The sequence below is a fragment of the Vidua macroura genome, chromosome 2 (genome assembly GCF_024509145.1).
Source record: "Vidua macroura isolate BioBank_ID:100142 chromosome 2, ASM2450914v1, whole genome shotgun sequence".
Taxonomy (NCBI): Eukaryota; Metazoa; Chordata; class Aves; order Passeriformes; family Viduidae; genus Vidua; species Vidua macroura.
In genome coordinates this window covers 92,556,726-92,577,993 of record NC_071572.1, presented here as the reverse complement: position 1 = coordinate 92,577,993, position 21,268 = coordinate 92,556,726, and the positions used below count along the sequence as shown (strand labels likewise).

Below are 21,268 nucleotides of genomic sequence, written 5' to 3'. Positions count from 1 at the left end.
CATATTATACTCTTTTCTTAATACTCTTATTATTTAACTTAAACAACAGTTCCTTACCAGCAACTGTCAGTTGTTACTGGTCCTGATGAATTAGCTGCTTGCTGGCCTTTTTCTTTGAGAAATTTTAAATGACAAGCATTAAGCAAACTTTCATCCCTCTAAAAGACACAGGCAATTCTTTACCAGGGAAAACTGGAGAATTCAGAAGACAGAGTCTCAAGCAGAGAAGAATGCCGACTCAAGTTCCCCAAAACCAGACTTTGGTTGTAGTTACATAATTGATATTGAGATGAGTGGTCACATTGCTGCTATAGCACCTTCTGCAGGAAAAAAAATTAAGGCCTTCTTTTAATCGGAGCTATGTGCTCTTTAACATTTACTCTTGATTATTTCCTATTGACAGTCACTAAAACAAAGTGTATATTAATGTAGACAGGAGTTTCATTCATAGATGGTGAGCTACAACAGGATTATTTGCAAGTGCAAAGATCACTCACATGAATAAAGATTTGGTGGATCAGTGACTCCACTGGTAAAATGACTAAAATCCTTCTTCAAATACAATCCAGATATGTTTTCCTTCTACTTATCCAAACAAGTATGCTTTTGTGTTGTCCCAGCTTAATTAACTGAAAGCACATAATTATTAGTGAGAGCTTCGACAGGACAGGAGAGGAAACATGCTTCTTGGTGATCAACTTGCAGCCACAACAAAAAAACCCCCAAACCAGCTCTGTGCAGGAAAAGCAACCCCCTCCTGCTACATTATTCCATTGATCTACAAACATTTACATCTCCTTTGTTAACTAGTTTTCTGTAGAAATTTCATGATCACTAAGGAACACTCTTTCAACTGCACCTCAAGAAACTTCTGGTTTAGAGTGATCCAGTCTAAAAAAAGAGTGTGTGTTTTTGCTCTAAAGTTGTGTTACACATGAAATCTATCGGGCTTTTCTTGGACGTTCAAGATTCATTGTAAATAATTCAAATTGGACTTACAAAAGAGAAGAGGCTGTACAATGAATGCAAGAACTGCATGTTACTATCTCTCTGACAGACAAAACTAACAAAAGCATTTCATGATGGTTACATTAAATGTTTTCTCCTCTTTCACATTGTTTTATGATCTACATTCAGTACCAGATTGATGAAAATTAACATTTGGAGGATTTCTATCTAACTTAATAATAAAGTCTAAAGAACAAATTGTTCTGGCTATGGCAAGAGAATAGTCTCACCTGAATAAACTTTATCCACATAATGTGCACTGAAACGATACACAGACAACACTGGTAGATTAACAAGGAACACCTGTGAAGTACTGCTGCAGCAACACTTAAGGTAATGTGCATTCCCTTCCCATGGGAGTAACTAGGGAAGCTGAGACCAAAAACATACTATTTATTTACATACTTACTTAACAACAAGGCACTTTTACAAGTAACAAGTGCACAGCAGTTAGTAACACATTTGGAAAAGTCATGTACAAGTCTTAATTTTCAGGGTTAAATCCTATCTTTAGGTTGCCTTATAAACATGATGCTGGGGCTGCACAATATGAGCAACTGCAGATGAAACACAAAACTGGCTTTGTGCACCCAAATTCTTATTAAAAAATCATTGTGCTCCCTTCCAGTTTACCCATTCTGTGATTCTATAAAGAGTTGCCTTAAGAACAGTTAATGAGCAGCAGAGGATTTTGTTTTTATTACGTACACTTACAAAAGAAAGCATTAAAGATGGAATTAACCAATGGAAGCTTAATAATTTGTGTGTATTCTGTACGTCAGTAAAATGTGGAATTGAATCTGAACCTACCACGACCACTGATGAAAAGCTTTCTCCAGTTATCTGTGCAGGTCATGTCAGATCCTTTAGCTGAGCATTTCCAGTATGCAAGCATTATCAGCAATCCAGACTAATATGAGAGCATGCTCTAATCAGTTTCCCTACCTGAAAGCCTGGCATAAATTAATACAGCATCCACAACAGCCCTTATCCCAAAGTGGTGTCTGAAGGTCTGAGAGTTGAAATCTCTCAGGACAGCATATACCAGCACAAGCCAGACCAGCAAGAAATCACAAAAAATTGTTCTGTGGAACATCTCCAGTCCAAATTCTGACCATTAGTGAGATGAATTCTTTGCTTCAAAGTCACATCCATCCAGCACTGTCGCTGCAGCAGAGCTCAGCCCGTGTTATAGCTGCTGTCCTTCCAAAAAGGGTTAATAAGGAGTACACAACAGTGATCAGCAAAATAAGGACTGCAAACACCATCTGTTTATTTACATTGAAGATAGTCCTTATATTCTCCAAAGATACTACTTTTTCATTGATCCCACTTAAATAATTGTAAATTTTCTGAAAGGCTGGGAGTTCTATTTTAGTGCTGTGGGTCTTTCAGGGAAATAGAGGACCGGTATATAACTCCTCTGGGGAAATGTCAAAGTACCCCACTTCATTGGATATGTTGACTCTGCCAGTCTCCAGAGGGCTCAGCACCAGTATTTCTATTTTCCCACTACTCAGAAGAGTAATTCCCAGTTCGTGCACCAAAATCCAGCCAGAGCAGACCTCCACCGTGTCCCTCCCGTGCGGAGCTGACACGAGCTCCCCGAGAGGCAGGTATGTGCAGAGAGAGGCGAGGCGCTCACACGCCGATAGGTGGCACTCTTGCTCTGACTCAACACGGACGGGCCGTGGAGCCGCGGCCCTCCTGTCCCTCAGAGGGGCACATCTCAGTTAAGAAACCCATTAAAAGCATTAATTCCGCAGGGCACTTTCAATGAACATCTTCGATTTTATTGTCAACACACTAAAAAACATACCTACGTTGAAAACAATTATTTCTGAGAACAGTAAAATACAAAATATTTCACATAGAAGTTTGTTAATGCAACACAAACAGAAGTGAGACATAGAAGATGCCAATGTGTATCATTTATGCTCATCGTCACAGGTTTAAGAACTGTACCACTCCAGAACTGTCACACAGGCTTGGAAAGTGAGCATTTGACAGTTTAAGCATCACCTCTGTATTTCTAGTATTACATATTCACTTGGAAACTTTCTAGCAGTGAACAGAAAAGATGAAAATTTTGTCTTCAGGATTTGTTTTGAAAGCACCATGACAACAGACTGTTCCAACTACTTCCTTACGGAGGGAAGTCTAAACAGAGACAATTATTGCAGTTGCAGCTTTTTAGGGTTAATGTTTATTGTTATCTATGATAGGTTTCTGAATATACATTAACAAGCAAAATCAGTATTCCCCGGCAGTTCCTCCTGGAAAGCAAAACCAGCATTGCCCAATTTAAATTTGTTCTTTTCGTATTAAAGAAAGCAATCTCTTATATTCTATACACAATGCATGTGCTTGGCCAGGTACTGACCAGCTTTCTCTTCTTCTAGATTCTAACCCAAATAAGCAAAACTTCTTTATTGGTTAGCAGCAAAGAAGTTTTGCAAACTTCACACAATAAATAGAATTCTACTTAATTTAAATTTATTTCCAGAAGAGTGACATGACTAAATGATTTGTATTAGACAGTGACACACGTATCACACTCCATCACCAAGACCCTACCAAGACCCTAGGCTTAGTCAGAAGGGGAGAAAGGAACAGAGTAAAGGGAATGTCTGTTCTAAAACAACTGAAAGTTTTATGCTTACTTTGCTTTTCTCTTAAAGGTCCCAAAGAAAAGTTCTAAAGCTACCTCAAGATTACTTCTCACACAGGCAACTTGGTTCAAAACTCAAGTCTGAACATCAACTCTTCTTGAATAACTGAGACTTCCCCGCTTTCCTATACTCAATGACATTCCTGACTTGTAACAACACATTCTTGTCACTCTCCTCTCCTCATCGCTTGCTTGATCGCTTTTCATGTTTATCCTTTGTGTGCTGGTTCCTGCTTTGGTGCCTTGGAGGAGAGTAGCTGACTCTCCTTCTGGATTGAAAGCTGGGTGTATACGGATGAATTCTGCGTTTCTTTGGTTTTTCTTCTTTCCTGCTTTTGTTTGGTTCAGACTCCTTATCATCTTCCTTTTGCTCACGCTCTTGGTCTTGTTCTTTTTGAGATGGCAATGTGTTTTTGATGGTATTAATAAGAAATCTTTTATTTGTACCAGCAAGAGGACATTTCAACCTGTAAAGACATTTAAAAGTCATCAAAAGACAAGGTAAAAACATCCTAAAATAAGTCTGAGATTTTAACTTCAGTGATTTTAAGACAGGTTTGTGATTTTGGCTTTCCTTGCATGCCACCTAGTGTAAACTCCCAGTACAGAAAAGTAAGTTCCAGATCATCACCATTCTTTTATTATTATATATCTTACTCTTTATGGGAAGAAAATTATTTTACTTCAATACAGTGAAAATCCACATGATTTTCTCAAGGTAGTGTGTGGAGGGGGAAGCAAAGGATGCCAATATACTTTAAGGTTGATGGTGCCTAATTTAGGTATTCAGAAATCAAACATTTAGTAACATACTCTTAAGTCAAATCAGAATGGCTTATAGAGATTACAATCTTCTAAAGTCAGCATTATCTAGTGAACTGCAATATTCAGAAAGTAAGATACACATGCATGAAGAACCCAAATAGCTGTAGCATAAACATACACATGAGACTTAACAATTTAAACTTATACTTAGCAACCACCAAAGTGTTTTAATTATTTTTCTTAAACAGTAAAGATATGTATCCAACTATTTTCCATTTTTTTTACTTTCTCACTTGCAGCTAAGCACTTTTGCACATAATTTATCAGCTAGTTTTGGGAAACAAGTATTGTAAACTTCATTTATCTTGTTGGTATCAGCTGTACTCTACTTATTCCCAATTTATCATCTCTTAAAGAATGGAATAAGAAAAAACAAGTTTAAATATGTTCCTACATAAAACAGAAATCACTCTGAAGACTTTGTTTATAGTTGAAGTCACTGTGGTGTTACTCTTCACATTTTTGAGACAAGTTACAGGATTGCTTTTAAAAAATCAGAGCTGTTAGTGATCACAGTAACTTACTGAATCAACCACAGTGTCATGGAATCCTAACAGCACAATGTTAAGATCATCTATTATACTTGAATATTTTGTGTAAGTGTAGAAATTAAACCCTAACTAACCTAACTCAAAAACCTTTGACACTTCTAAACCATCAGAGCTATGAGAACAACAAGCAAACTACAACAAAGATCATGTATGATTATTTAACGTACTTCATGACTTAACTGGACATGGAATTTACCATGGTGTTTTGCTTCAGGTCTGCCTACTAAGCACTCCTAATAATTTTTCTTGTGCTAAATCCTTCAAGAACTTAGGAGAGCAATTTTATAAGTTTACAGCCACACTGTTTTATTTCCACTAGGTATTTTCTGGTACACATCTACTGCATAGAATTTTAGAATTTTCAAAACTTTCTTCATATAAATCTACACTATTTTTCTCAAATCCCTGTTTTAAATAAATAACATCTTTAATCTAGTATAACTCTTTTGTAAATTAGAGGAAGTATTTACCTATTAATTGTTTTACTGAGTAAAAACATGAGGCTAATAAATATTAGTAGAACAGGGTTTCTATTTGAAGCTACACCACAGATGAACATGGTGCTGAATGAGTCACAGCACGGGTTACACTCAAGACGTAACAGAAACCAGCCAACGTTAAAGTCCTTTGTATGTCTTATGAGTGCATTAAACTATTGTACCTCAACATTTCCTACCAAGGAAGGTAGCCTTCTCTAGGCTGCATCCAGGCAAAATCTATTTCACATCTGTTCTTCCTCTTGCTTTTTCTTAAGAGCTAATGCACTGATTCAAGCACTAATATATAGTGCTAGAATGAGACAGTCAATCTGCCATATAATAAATCCATCTGGCTGAAGCATTTATTTCTTTTTGACACTATAAGCGCTGCCTGAGCTATACTAAGAATGAAAATTGATGAGAAATGCTGGACTTGAGAGTCAGCTAAGAGATGCCATTAGTTTACCATCATACTGTGATTAAAACGAGCCACCAGGCTTTCATGGAGCAGCAGTAAGTCATGGCACTGAAGAAAAACATTAGTTCTTAGTTTTGTTGACTTCAGACTTCAACAAAGCAAATGCTGTCTTTAAATCTTAAAGCAAACAAGATGTATGGCATGTGCTACATTACATGCACACACAGAGCACATTTACATATAGCTATGGTATATATGGAACTGTGAAGATTAAAAGTGAACTGTATGAATCCACTAATATCTTTGAGAGCATCTCTAATGGTGAGGAAATTGACATCTCCAAACATCGGCCATGGGTTTGCTGTAGGGTCTGATCCTGCAGTGCTCAATTCATAAACAGGTTTGCCCTCAGGTGAGTTCTGAAGGGCTGGAAGGCAATCTAACCTGGGCATGGTGGAACATAATACTGCTGTGACCAGCAAACAGTGCCACAGAACTGATTTGAGAAGCTTTGCTTTAAAACAAACCAACTAACCAACCAACCAACCAGTAAAAACCAAACAAGTTAAAGAAACATTAAAGTTCTGAATTGAAATGTGCCGCAAGCAGGGCTGCAGGCATGTGTGAGGCAAGGACACAAACTGCAGTGCTAGAGCGTTCCTGTCTACCAGACTCCAGTTCTGTAGCAGAGTATTCACCCATTGTAAGGTTCACTTTTTGCTGAGTGCTCCAAAAGCTAGACCAAGCTATTCTCACTGACAGAATCTTGCCTCCCTCCATGAATAAATCTCACACCCCTCAAAATCTCTCCACCAAGACAATGCAACATACTGCATTTTGACAATGATATTACCTTTTGAGAAAAAAAAATTAAATCTGTCATTGTGAACATAGGTCAAATATTAACCCTATTTTTGACCCTTCAAGTCAACTTCTGTGCAGTAACACAGAATTTCCAACCAGCACCTGTCATCCAGTGCAGCAGTGTGGTTCAGCACAGAAATGTACTATACGAGTTCTTAACAGTAAAAACATGCTGACACCATTTAAGACACAAGAGCACAATGCCATGTGCCAGTCTTGTCTCTGCTGAGTAACTGGACACACCAAATAGGATTGACACAGTCAACCTTATGATACAGAGCCATCTTTCCAAGAAAAAAAGTTCACTGTGGATGAACTGACAAGTACATTTCTAGCATTTCCAAACTATCATAGAAAATACCATATTTCAATAGAAGAGTGACTTAAGGAGGAGGGGAAACAGCTGGAGGTTGTTTTGCCAAACCAAGTAATCAATGCTGTTACCCTGTCATGGGGGACCTTACATAAGAGGATGTCTCAGAGGACACTGAAAGCTTTGAAATATGGTCTTGGCAGCCAGGTACAGCTGGCAGGACTTTGTAGGATCATAGAACCATCTGGTTTGGAAGGGACCTTAAAGATTATTAAGTTCCAACCCCACAGACACCTTTCACTAGACCAGGTTGCTCAGAGCTCCATCCAACCTGGTCTCAAACACTTCCAGAGATGAGGCATTCAGAGCTTCTCTGGGCAATTTGTTCCAGTGACAGCTTGACTTAGGATGTGCCCTGATTACAAGATTTTAACATATTTACTTTTCAATCTCTATCTGTACCCTGTTTCTCCTCCTCACATTCAAATGAAAGCTGAGGGGAATCCATTGCAGTGTTCCTGCACACAACACCCACTCAAAGACAAGATGTAACACAGCACTTCACAGTTTCAGTATCTTCATCATCATCATCATCATCATCATTTTGTATTCTGCTGTACTTCTAACAGATTTGGTATTGAACAGAAAGCTATCTACAGGAATGAAAGCAATTTTAGGATTGTTTTACAAAGATAGAGTTAAAAATAATGTAATGCTTCCATATTTTTCTAATTGTAATTTCCTCTGCTCTTACAATGCAGAGCTGAACAAACTATCCAAAAATATAATGTTTTCCTGTTCTTACTTTACATAAGCTTCTCAAATAAGATGAGAAGCTACATTTGATTTAGCTTTAGCTCATGTTATCAGCATCTTTGAAGATCAGACCTATACATTGGAAAAAAAGGCATCTAGAACTTTTTTCACACAGTAACTTTTGTGGCATTTTAATTGCCTTTCTTAGTCAAAGCAGAACAACAGCTTAAAATGGGACCTACATTCACTGCTATAAAGAAGCTCATGAATTATGTACATAGAACAAAGAGAAACACTTCAAAGAAACTGGCTTTATTTTAACTAGAAACAATGGAAACCCCCAAATAGTCTATTTCATCTATGTTCAATAGCCTCTGATGAAACAAATTTATCTAACAATTTCAAATATTCTTAGACTATTTGTCCAAAACTTCTCAGCCTGGATCCAACTGATCCTCCAAATGTTAGCTTCCAGACAACTGCTCTGCTTTTATCATCTCAGAAGTTCCTGCATTACAGCATCATCGCTAGGATTCAACCACAGATTCTGCTCTGTTCTGATTAACATTTCCAGGATTAAGACACCTTCAGAAGAGGGTTCTTCCTTACCCTTCTCTCACACATTTCCTTATTTGTGATTAGCTGTACTAATGCTTGAGCGAGATACATTAACAGCAGGATCTACATAATGTGTTATCATAGGATTCAGGAGACCCCCCCCCAACAAGAATCACCATGGCCACAGAATACATACAAAAGCAACACTGAAGGAACTAGAAATACTGCATTGCTGAATGAAATCTACAAATAAGAATATCCAGCATTTCTTGGATTCATTTACTATGGACCTACATACTGCCTATCTGAGCAGTCCTGAGAGTATGGAGGTCAATGAGCTGAGATTCTTAACCAACTACGAGATCATGCAGCCCTCTGGCAATACTGACAGTTGTTCCATGTCCAAAGAGCCTCAGATTATTTCCCTTCCCGAACAAATTCTTGGTCAATATCATTGCCAACCTCCCTGCTGGTTACTTGTCCCAAACAGGGACAGGCCTTTCTTCCACTAGCCTCTAAGGTTGCAGCACCTGTCCATGTCATCCACATTAAGCTTTTAAGACAATGTAAAACCAGCAAAACATTCCCAAACTAGAGGAAATACTAACAATACTGTCCTGTATTTCAAAGCTCAGTCTTTGTATGAGAGACTAGGCTGCAGGTTGATTGCTTTGTACATTTTTTTTGTACCTGTCAGCTAAACTGGTTTGGATACTTGTATTTTTGGCTCCAGCTACCATCATCTATCTCAAATGATGAGACAGCAAAAGGTTATGCAGGGTGCTTGGGGAACCTTTTCAAACAGTGTACTTGAGCTACGGAGAACTAATCACTCTGGACAGTAACAGAGCAATGGCTTGAAGCTGAGAGCAGTCCCAAAACAGTGTTGAGAGGCTTGCTGGCTAAGGTTTTGCTGCCATCAATATTCACCAGGAGACACTACTCCTTTGCAATGGTATGCACAATATAATCACCCCACCCAGGAAAGCCACTTCTCCATATACCTTCCTTTGACCAACTTCTGTCAAATGCCACTGACTCCAGAAATGTACTTCCCAGTATTCAACAGCTGCTGGAGAGCAACATGAACTGGAATCAGTGAAGTATGAGCAGTAGTAGCCTCTGCTTCTCCTTACCCAAAGACAGATGGCAGAACAAATCTTTTCTTTATAGGTTGAGCTGCTACAACTTTCCAGTGCCAGTGCAGGACTGATGGCCTTACACTAGATGTCTCCAGGGTGTGTGCACCTCTTCTCCAGGACTCCTCTGACAAAGGGCTGAGGAATCCCAGAAGTCCTCATGAAACACACCTGTAAGCATTTTGAGTTTGGCATGGAAGGAAGGTTTTGTGTTTTACCTGTTAGCACTGTGCTTTTAGACAAGTTGGTGATGACCTTGTCTTTGCTTCTATCACTTATGATTTCCTTGATCTGGTCTACTAATACACATTTTCATGAACTAACTCCTCTGCTCATTTCATTTGCTATCCACAGAGCTCTGAGCAGAAGTTACTTTCTTCTCAGTAGTTTACACCTTGCAAGGTCACATGTCTATCCTGATGTAATCTCTGAAGCCCTTCAGGATCAGTAACACTTGACAACATTTTGCTGGAGTGTGATACTCAACTGAGCATAGTTAAGTTTTCTTCCAAATATCTTACCCACCCATGTGTTTATGCAATACTTAGCTGTTGGGCCAGTTCAGAAGCACCAGAACAGCATAACAGAGCATAAAAAATGTTAAAGAGGTGACAGCAGTGGCAGTTTTTGTTCTGTCTGTTGTGCCTGCAGAACTGGACAGCAAAGACTTATTGAGAGTTTGCCTTTGGGGGGCTTTATACTTTCCTTACAGCCACACATACCAGCCATACACTAGCTTATGCCAAACCCTACAGCAGTAGATTTGTCACAGAAGAGATTACTACCAGTCTCTCTAAGGATAAATTCAGTGAGATAAAAATCCTTGGAGGTGCATTACATACAAAGAAATCATCTCTAAGAGCATGATATCCTGAGCTGCAGAAGAAGTACCTTGAAGAAGGTACTACTGAGCATATTCAGAAACAAGGATATTCAGCAAATCACTTCCTAGGCACTGGGTATGAGCCACTGATGGACACAGGGCACTGCAGGGATGGATCCTTTGTTTGACCCAGTACAGCTGTTTACATGTACCTCTGCAGTCGAAAGTACTTCAACAGCCTCAGCTCAGGATATCACCATGCCAATCCCTATGTCAACAGTCTTCCTCTGCCTGAAGCAGTCTTGAAAGCCCTTTCCTTCTAAAACTTTAACAGAACACTAACCCAACCAGACACCATTAATCTGCAACTGCTCTGAACAACAGGTCACCCTTGCCTATCCCATTCCCTGGCAGGCCTCGGGCATCAGGCCCTAGCAAACTGCATTCTGAGCTGATCATCACAGCCAGCTGAACAGGACCACCATCCTCTTACAAACAAGGAGTAAGAAGGAGCCACATTCAGGAGCAGATGCCCATACACTCTCCTGGCAGATATTCCAGACTGCACAAGTGGCAGCAAAATTGTACAGGGGCACCTGATTACCTTCACAGAAATCCAGATCCATATCTGGATCAACTTGTAAATTCACAGTGACTGGATGCATACATCACTTCAAGGTACTAATTATATGCACTGGGTTACCTGGCCACGTGGCTAGGCTGCCAGGGTCAAAGTACAGTGGATCAGGACAGCTATAGCCACTCTGGGAGATTACACGAATTAAGCTATTTTAACAGAAACGGTATGAACTGCATCCCTGGAAGAAATACTGAGTAAAACATACAGAAAATCCCAAACCTGTTTGAAAACATAAAGGAATATGCGGGGATTGCTGGACTCCAGGACGGTTTGGATGGGTGGTGGTGAAGGATCTCTGAAGCCCGGTCTTTAGAGCATATGGTTTATTGTAAAGGATGAAGGGCCCTGCTTGGAGTTGCTAGCCGCAACTCGTGGCAGGCCCAGGGAGAGCGGGGGGAGAGAGAGAGAGGGAGAGAGAGATGGTGCCAGGTGGGTGTCCCAGCAGGAAGGTCCGAGAGAGAGAGCGCGTCCGGTCCCTCGGCCACACCTTATCAGGGGGCTTCAAGGTGGGCTGGGACAGGACTTGGGCCAATGGGGTTACAGACATCGGATACTTCAGGGGAGGGTTACAGGTATGGGATGAACCATACATTGGGAGTGAGACAGGACATTCCATTTGACCTTTGGGTCTATCAGAAAGGGGGGATTGCTTTCAGCTTGGCTGTATTATTGTTTTCGGGATGCTCAGTAATGAAGGTTTGGTATTTCAAACCTTGTTTTCATCTCGATATCTGTATTCTCTGATTCTTTTGCCAGGCCATCATATTTATAGGGCCTTGCTATTTCATCTTCCCCAACAGGAATAACTTTTTTTTTTTTCAACAAGACACTATTTTAATCTCTTCAGAGCTATTAAAACAAACAGACAACTGAACTGAGACCTTAATGAACAGTTCAGGCTTATCTCTTACTACTGTTGATGGAGGAAGACAGACCTTATCTACAAGTGCATTTAGTGCAGTCAACTGGTGCACTACTTGTGTGAATGTCCCTAGATCCAATAGCTTCTTATCAAAGTCATATACATTATTTTATGATGAATGACTGTCCCCAGCATGTTATTACTTCCCTAATTACAATTACATGCATTACATTCCATGTCAATCTAGCTGTAAAATCTGGAATACTGCATTGAAGAATTAATGCTGTATTCCATTTAAGATTAAAATACTGTGATTTTTTTTCCCAGTTACTATACAAATTAGCCCCTGGGTTTTAGTTTTTTTTAGTATTAGAAAGTAACCCTCTTCCAAAACTGGATTATACTTTTGAGTTCATTGAGCAGCTTTTTGGCTACAGTTTATATATGAATTGTCTACTAAAGGATAGTTTGTTGTCTTATTAATATAAGGCTTTAGGTTTCTTTGTCAGGTTATGAATTCCTTTCACATAAAACAGAATCTAACCCGGTAACATGTAGACAGTATGTAAGTACATGCACAAAGACTCATGAGATTCCAACCCAAACTTTGCAATTCCATCTATTATAAGAACATATTCCCAATTTTCCAACTGTTCTGTCTTCAACACATTCAGACAAACAATTTCATGCAGACAGAATTTACCTGATCTTCTTTCTTATTTAGACTGGAATTTTTGCCCAAGTATGTGGATGAAGACAAATTATTTAAACATGAAACACATAAAGGTAGAGACTTCTGTCACACATTAAGGACAAGATTTATTTTGGCATCAGCATTCATCTCTTACTGGCACAACTTACCAACCCATAGCTCCCATTGTTTCAGCTCTGGTTCTCCCACGTTTGGCCTCTTTAAGTAACTCTTCCACAGCCTTCCTAAATAAAAGAAAAAGGAAAAGGTCACCACTTGTGGAACACAAGAACTTGCCACTTTATGCACTTAGGCAAATAAAACAGATAGTTTTATTCACTGAAGTGAATTAAGCAATAAAGATGCTACCAAAATCACCTTGACTTTTAAGATAATTAAAATTCCCACGCACCAAGATTAAAATAAACATTCTGAGATATTAAAACCAACTAAAGCTGTTGCAAATACAAAACTGTAACACTGGTTGAAGAACAGGGCTTAGGGCACTTCAAATCCTTTTTAAGCATACTTTTGCCTGTGAGAACAAGTTGGGTATCCTGTCATACTACAGGCACTCATGGAAAAGGAGTATCTCCCAGGTAAGCCATCATCTGTTGGAGATACATTCTCCAAGATGCCAAGTTCAGCGCCAGCAACCTCACCAGCTACTGCTGCCTTCCCAGGTAAGAGAAGTGATGGGGTGGGATGGCTACTTGCAGGAACATTAAAAAAATGGTGCAAAACACAGGCTGTAGCACTGGAACATGAGAGATGTTGCATACTCAGGTCTTCATGAAATTGCAGCAAAATCTGTTTTTTCCCCAGACCCAGAATTTGCTATCTGAGCATCCTGAGCTAGGTTATAGCGATGATGGTGGGAACACATGGCTTTTATAGAAGCTTGCCCTGAGCCTTCAAACAGTAATGTCAGACAAAGGTGAAGAAAGAGGGGAAGAAAGTGTCTGACTTTTAATTACCAGTTACCAAACTTGGTGATTCACTTTTTAAGAAACCTGACTGAAAGATTAAAAGCCTGTCATTGTTATTGTACTACAAAATCTGTAACAATTTATAATTGAAATAAGAAACCAAATAATCTGAGCTACAAAGCACTAATAAAGCACATACATGGGTATTTTAAACAGCTATGACTCAGTTTTAGGGAAAACATCATAATAAATTAATATGGTGAGACCAATTGTAGGAATTAGGTAGGAATGACATGCCTTTAAGTATTTGAGACTTTTTTTTTTTGTTATATCAAAGCTCAGACTGACTTGGCATCCACCGTAGCAGCCTTCTAGTTCCACACCTTCATTATCAGACATTGTTTCCTAATACTGTACTTTCAACATCGCCCTTATTCACTGCAGCTTTACAAAGCCCTTTTAGCTTGCACAGACAAATTAAATGCAATGCCCAGATCCTCTCTGAAATAATGTTTCCACTCACTGAACTTATATCCTCTACACAAGTAAGCCAAAAGCTACACAAACAAGTTTTTAAAATTTGCTTTTAGAGGCCTCGTGGGACTCCGTATTCCTCGCTCTCTTCATTTTTACAGCTTGGTTACAATACAAACAGTTCCATGGCTGCCAGCTTCAATTCTAAAGGCAACAGCATGAGCAAAAGGAATGCAGCATGTAACTTTCACATGAGAACCATGCAAACACTTGGGGACTGATAGGAGGGAAAATTAGGGACAGGGGCACATTTAAGAACTCTGTCATCATTTTGACATCTTTTATAGCAAGCACCACTTAAAACTTGCTGTGGCAATTATTTCTGGGCAATCAAGTTGCAGAATTACAGTAACACGAAGGTACAAGCAGTGATATTTTTATCTTCAAGAGTATGGTATAAGACCTATTTACATTTTTGAGTGATTAGACTTTTTCCTCTCTCCGTATTCCAAGGTTACAGGCAAAGTTCCCATTGCATATATCTTAATAACCAGTATCATAAATGTATGTGTCAAAATAATAGAATAATTCCTAGTCAGGCAAAATGAGAAGTGTTTTCTATTCCTCACTCAGGGGAAGAGCTTCATAATTTTTTTCCAAAAGGTCAAATGGATAGACTGAAAAAATGAAAAACTGGTAACAAAGAGGTATGTCTGATAGTTACAGGCAATGAAAACACCACGTTATTACAGAGACCACCCATGGTTTGTGATTACAGATGACTGTCAGGAGAAGATGTATGATGCTGCTGAGAGGCCAGGCAGCCACAACTCCATATCCAGGTCCAACCAGCAGCAAGGCTGAAAATCAGCTCCTAGGAGGCAGATGCACACACCAGGCACTTACACTGCTGGCCACATCCATCACAGCCAGACACACAGCATGCTCAGACCTACAGCTTCATCCTGCTCTTCTCTCCAGCCAGATGTGGGAGCCCCCAAAACTTCAGCCCAACTGCACTGGCAGTACAGACCATCACACAGGGTTGACTGGGACACCCTGGTGCCCCAGTATCCAACCCCACTTCAGTCTTGCATGTAGAGACACACAGACACACATACACATCTCACCCCTAACCCTACAGTCTCTTCAGCAGCTGGCCAGGACTCCCTGGTGGCCCCAACAGCTAGCTCCTCCTGGCTCTTGGAGATACAAGCTCACACTCCAGCTCTCTCCTTATTCATCCACTTATCAGCTATTCCAACTTGATCTTCACCAACAGACACACGGTCCCTTATACACCCATACTTGCTCCAGTACTACAACACAGATAAAAAAAGGTTCCCAATGTGTTTTACCCCATTTCAGGGGCTAACATTTGGTTTTACTCACTCCATGAAATGTCCCCAGTTGCCAGCACTCAGGCCTCCAGCCCAGGGCCCAAGCCCAGCTGCTGGCAACCAAACCTTCACATGTACCAGTTGCTGGCACCATGGTCCCTCCAACCCCATAGTCTGACTGTAGCTGCTAGCACTGAGATGTACACCCCCTCCCCTCAAACAGAGTCCTTCCCCCAAGAGAGAGTCAGAAAGGAATTTAACAAGAAGACAGGACAGACTGTGATGATTAGGCGCAGGGCACAGCCAGACAAGAGTACCAACCAGCAGCCTATACACACATGACCAGACCTTTTTATTTCCTTGTTCCTCTATTTTCCCACTCTCAACTTCTCCCCACATCACTAGAACATCATTAGACTTTCCCTGTCTTTGGTTTCTGTCCTATACATCCCATAATAAGCCACAAGTGAAACAACACAGACCGGTAACCAGGGTGACCACCAAGCCACACTGATATTCTTAGTATTCCCAGCTGCAACATCATTTGATCAGAACTACTCCCCTCTTGCTAAATCTTCCCTTTTTGACCCTTTCCTCCCAAGAAACCATACGTGATCACAAAATGCTTTTCTTCTGCATCCCATAACCCCTCCCACAGCCCTATGCAGCATTGCCCTTAAGTCCCAAAGGGACTTAAGTCCCAGGACTGACTCATCTTGATGGGTATCATGCTTGGAGGCCCAGGCTGTCTCTTGGGATGAGCCCTGAAGTGGGAGGGGGGCCCAAAGAAGACCTTATTGTGAGTTCCCACCTACTGTATGTGTCCCCATGCTCCTTTGGGCTCATGGAGATGGAGCTCTGACAGGCTGGTAATTCTTGGCACGGGGATTGGAGAAGCCAGGACCAGGTGATGTTTGGGTTCCCCCCATCCATCATGGTCTCTCTGTAGTCCTCACTGGGAGCTTTTGGCACATAACCTAAAAAACTCTGCCATCTCCACACACGCCACCATCTCATTAAAGATCCTGATGAGAGCTGTAATGAAAATATATCTACTGGGATTCCTTCACAGCACACAGTCAGCTACAGAAGGGCACAGATCTGGAGTAAGAGGGCGGTGTTCATGTCCAACATCTCCCAGTCGGAGAAGGGACATTTTTAACAAATAGATCCTCATGAAAGCATTAGTAACTGTTTGCAGTCTATTCCACTACTATTAAAGCTCAAAGACCAAGCTTCTCCTCCACTGCAACTGGCAAAAATCACACTTAAACCTACTTCCTGAGGCTCTCCAGGTCCTGACAGCAAGCTGCAAGGTCAGGAAAAACAATTAGCAAATTTTAAAATCAATTTTCTCAAAGCAGTTTTATACTAACTATACGACTTATTTTTAACTGTGCATGGGACTAGAAATAGAAGTGAATGTTGGTATTCCAATTACAGCTGAATAATGGATATCAAGACCTTCAGTCAAACAAGTGACTGAAGACACTGACAGTGTTATTTAAAATTAAATCTCATGAGCTGGTCCTATCCGCTCATCCTTACTAAGAAAACTGATGAAAATGAAAAACAGGAATAAAACCTAGGCCACAACTACAAGAGCAAGAATGAAAAGAAGCACAATACACCACAAGCTTCCTGACATTTGTTCAAAGTCAAAGACATCCCACATGGGGGATACGAATGCTCTCATTCTTTGCTGATCAGATTTTGTACTTATTTAAGTATTCTACTTGCCAAGTCTTGTGAGTGCTATTTGCAGCACATTTCGGCGCTGATATTCTCACCAGCCTGAGTAGTGAAGTGAACGTATCACTCCATTTCAAACACCAATCTTAGCTTGCAGACTACTTTTTCTTTTTTTTTTTTCCCTTTTCACCAGAGGTAAGGAACACTGAATCCTGACACTTGACTTTAACTGTTAAAATCAATAGTAAGTACCGTTAATTTTCTCCAAGGCACAAAGCTTGCTTGCTAAAAAGTGTAGTTGGGCTGCCTATACAGTAAAAATATTAGATTAATTATTCTCAACTCAACTACAGGCCTCTTGTTACAGAATTATAGCTTTCTTTGTGATTCAGAGCAGCATCTCCTTAGGAAACACTTAATCCCAAGTAAATGATGCTCTAAATAAGCTTGGCAGGTACTTCTAATAAAATATGATATCCAAGGTTGTGAAATATTTGTAGCTATTGAAAGACAGACTGGATTATGGAAGGATATGGACACACAGTATAACAAAGCCACTTCCTCTGTATTTGAAGAGAAATGATGCATTTTCTGTGCTTCAAACACACAGAACCAAAATGACAATACTTTAGAAAGTAGAGGGGGAAGAAATATTTAATTTTTTATATAGGAATGAAAATTGTGACCTCCATAATATCTCACTGTATATTTAGTTGAAATAAACTAGGAAAAGCAGTTTCAGGTGCTTGCAGAGGAAACAAACTGAACAGCTCCTGCTAGCTGATTCCCAACTTTTTCCACCTCCTTCTTAGGTCATAACTTCAAATACCATTAATCATATGTTAACATAATTTAGAATTTTCTTAAGAATCACATGGAACCTTAAGGCTCAGGGTCTTCACTGATGTACCAGCAAGTTCACAGGGGAAAATCTCAGTTCATACTTCCATCAAAGGTTACAGGGTGAGATGGAGTAGAGGATGTAGTTCAGTAGAATGCAGCAAATATTACTGTTTTACACATCTGTGGTATTTATAGCTTTTAAAGTTTTAAAATCCACAGAATGCAACAGTCACACAGGAACTCATAAGTAAGTACTCAGCTTCTAGGAAAACCTCACTTCATATTAAAGTGAGGAAAACATCAAAAGCAAGATCAAGTGAGAGTCAGAAACAGTAAAATTGAAAAATAATATCAGAAAATGTGGCAGTAAGGATAAATTAAAAGAAGCTAGATGAAGAGACTTCTCCTTAGATAGTAACAAAAATATAGGGCGATTGACTTAACAGATCACTTTTTGGAATACTGGGACACAAAATTCATTTCTGACCTGAAAAAGCATGCAGAAAAATATTACACTTCTTTTTCCCTCATGGTAAATTAAATAAAAAGCACATGAACAAAAACCTTAAGTTTATATTTAAGACCTGTGCATTGCAAGACAAGTCTGAATTCAGAGACAGACTTCTCAAAATATTCCACATAAACCCATTTTTAAACACTACAAATCCACTCAAAGGAGTTAATACTGTCGCTACAAAACAGAAACGTTATTATTTGTATGTTAAACCCATAACATAAAACCCTTAAAAATTATAAGCCTAAACTACCATTGCTACACTATTCACAGGAGAATATGATCAGTAAGTTATTGAATACGAATCTAAGGCATAATGTCTGTAACCCAAAGGATAAAGAAAGGTCTGTACTAGACTGGAAGGGCTCTGTACTGAAGACTGTACAGGGAAGTACTATTTAGAGTGAGTAATACCAAAGTACACCCTCTAAATGCACACAGCACAAGCTGAATTCAGGGTGCTACTACCAAATTGAGCTGTTATGAAAACTTAAGGTATGAAAAAGTAACTGATGATAAGTGGATCCAGGACAGGAAGAGACAATTGTCAAGCGCACCACACTGTAGTTATAATGTGTTTGGGGCCGACTAAACACCCTCTGAGGTGCACAAGGAATGACATGGATTGGTGACACCAAACAGCTAAATGCTACTGTGCCACTTTGGTAAGTGACACTGTGCTTCATCCTCATTATTTACCACACTGCCACAGAACAGGAATAGCAAATCCCAACTTGGACTGAACCTTCGAGGAAGAGTAAAACTTTGAATGTAGTTCCTGGGAAGAAGAGCATTAGTCAGGAGGTGACTGTGGAGCAGTCGGCTACAGCTGGTGAGGTCAGCTATGCCCTGAACTGCCCAGAGAATCCCAGGTCCCCAGCACGGCAGCAGCAACCAGAAGGCAGCATGGAAGAACAGTGGCATAGTTTCAACTTGGCATGAATGAAAAAGGTTTAATGGCACTAGTAAAAATAACATTCATGCATACACAGAAAGAAGCTTTAATTATTAAACTGATGATCTGAGAGCAGAAGTAGCTCAGCAAGAATTAAAAGCCTCTTAGAAAGCATTAAGCGCTCTAGTCCCTCCACTGTCTCACTACTACTGCTTTTGGCACATTTCAAATAGCTGCCAGATATAAACAGAAAAAAGTTGTTTTCGGTAAGCATTCCCAGATACGGTTTCTTAAAAGTTAAAGGAGGAGAACAGTGCAGAAAGCTTCTGGTCATCACTTCACTGTAACAGCTGTTTTAAACAGCCATAAGGAAAGTGAACAACCCAGAAATAAGCTTGCAAAAAAAAAAAAATTCCCATCACACAAATAGGAGTATTTTGCAAAACATTTGTGATATAAACACCAAATGTCTATTCCTAAAACAAAAGCAAGAGAGGCCTACTTTGAGTATCCAAATATAGAAATCAATGTTTTATTCCTCAGTGTTTGCTTGGGAGCACTGCAACTCAAAACGTGCAGCACGACAAATCCACTGATCCCAACGAAATGCCAAGTAGAAAACAATTTTATTTTTTGACAAAACAACTACCAACCATTTTGTATTTTTTTGATACAAGAACACGACAATTCTAGCAACTAGTCAACGGGCACATATCCAGCACTGAAAATTGAAATTCCTAACAACACAAGGTATTTTGGGATTTTTAAAATTTATTTTACCGAGTCCACAACTCATCAAATTGTAGCTAATGAGGGGTGAACCATCCAAGACATTCCAATCTTGTTTCTAAGCGACATCAGCACGCACCCAAAGTTCTGTGCGGAAGACACGGCAGAAGCAGCTCCAGGCCGCGCTGCCCTCGGGGCGCACCCTGACCGCACGCCCACAGGAGCGGCTCTCTGGGGACAGCGGGCAGAGCCCGGCGGAGCTCGGGGCCAGCTTTACGGCGCGGAGCGGTCGGGCCGGGAGGAGCCGCCCCCGGCCCCAGCCTAGCGCTGCCCGGGCCTCGCGGCGCGGGAGGCGCTGCCGGGCCCTGAGCGGCGCAGCAGCCCCGCAGAGGCCGCTCGCTCTCGGGAGCGCTCCCCACGCTGTCGCTCGTCCCTCACCTCTCCAGCTCCGGGTCCTCCTCCATGGCTTCCCCACCGTCCCCCGCTGTGGCTCCTCAGGGGCACGCCGGCGCCATCACCCGCTGTCGACCGGGCGGGGCGGGGCAGCTGGGCGGGCGTAGGGGACGGCGAGGACCCCGGCGGGAGGAGCCGGGGCGGTGCGAGCCGGGCCCCGCCACACCCCGCCGGGCACCTGCAGCACCGGTGGTCGCGCCCCCGGCCAAAAGGAAAGCGGGGGCCGTGGGCTCACTAGCGGGCAGGACCCCCGTGCACCTCCAACAGAGCGGGGGAAGCAGACGCGGGCCGGTGACTGAGTGTGGGGAGGGCGGGAGCGCCGCTGGGGCTCTTAGTCACGGAGCCGCCCGGGGTTTGCTCCTCAAACACGGCCGCAGGGCTCGGGCAGGCGGGGACAGGTCCGCGGGCATCCCCGGGCGGGCAGCGCCCCACCCGGCCCCTCCTCCGCGCCAGCCCCGCCCGCGCTCCCCACCGCTCCGGGCTCCGCACAGCCGATCAGGCGAGCGGCGGGGACACCCCGGCCCGGGGCTCCGCCGCGTCCCGCCCCGGCCCCGCTGCCATAGGCTGCGGTTCGCCCGGCCCCGCGCCCGGGGCCGCCGCCGGAGTGGCGGAGCGCCGCTGTCACTTGGGCCGCGCCGCTGCCCGTGGCGGGGGGCGGAGGCGGGAGCACCGGCCCGGCCCGGCGAGACACGTTCTCCAAGTGCTGCTGCCCGGAGTTTGCTTCCCGTAAGGCGGGGCGGGCGCAGCCGGCGCGGCTGAGGAGGAGAGCGCTGCGCGGAGCCGGCGCGGTGAGTAACTTCC

At 41.7% G+C, this 21,268-nt stretch overlaps 2 protein-coding genes across 2 annotated transcripts in view; one reads left to right on the top strand and one right to left on the bottom strand.

Moving 5' to 3' along the window:
• Positions 1-2,779: 2,779 nt before the first annotated feature.
• Positions 2,780-20,901, bottom strand: POLR1D (RNA polymerase I and III subunit D). The gene is made up of 3 exons (XM_053971853.1): positions 20,453-20,901; positions 12,769-12,843; positions 2,780-4,146 (listed from the first exon to the last, which is right to left on the bottom strand). Exons 1-3 carry the CDS (start codon positions 20,476-20,478, stop codon positions 3,861-3,863), a joined length of 387 nt encoding a protein of 128 aa, XP_053827828.1. The 5' UTR covers positions 20,479-20,901; the 3' UTR covers positions 2,780-3,860.
• A 203-nt stretch (positions 20,902-21,104) lies between these two features.
• Positions 21,105-21,268, top strand: part of LNX2 (ligand of numb-protein X 2) — a 60,286-nt gene continuing 60,122 nt past the window's right edge. The window contains exon 1 of the mRNA XM_053971524.1: positions 21,105-21,255. The gene's annotated coding sequence lies outside the window, so the exon portion shown is untranslated. The remainder of the gene's footprint in view (positions 21,256-21,268) is intronic.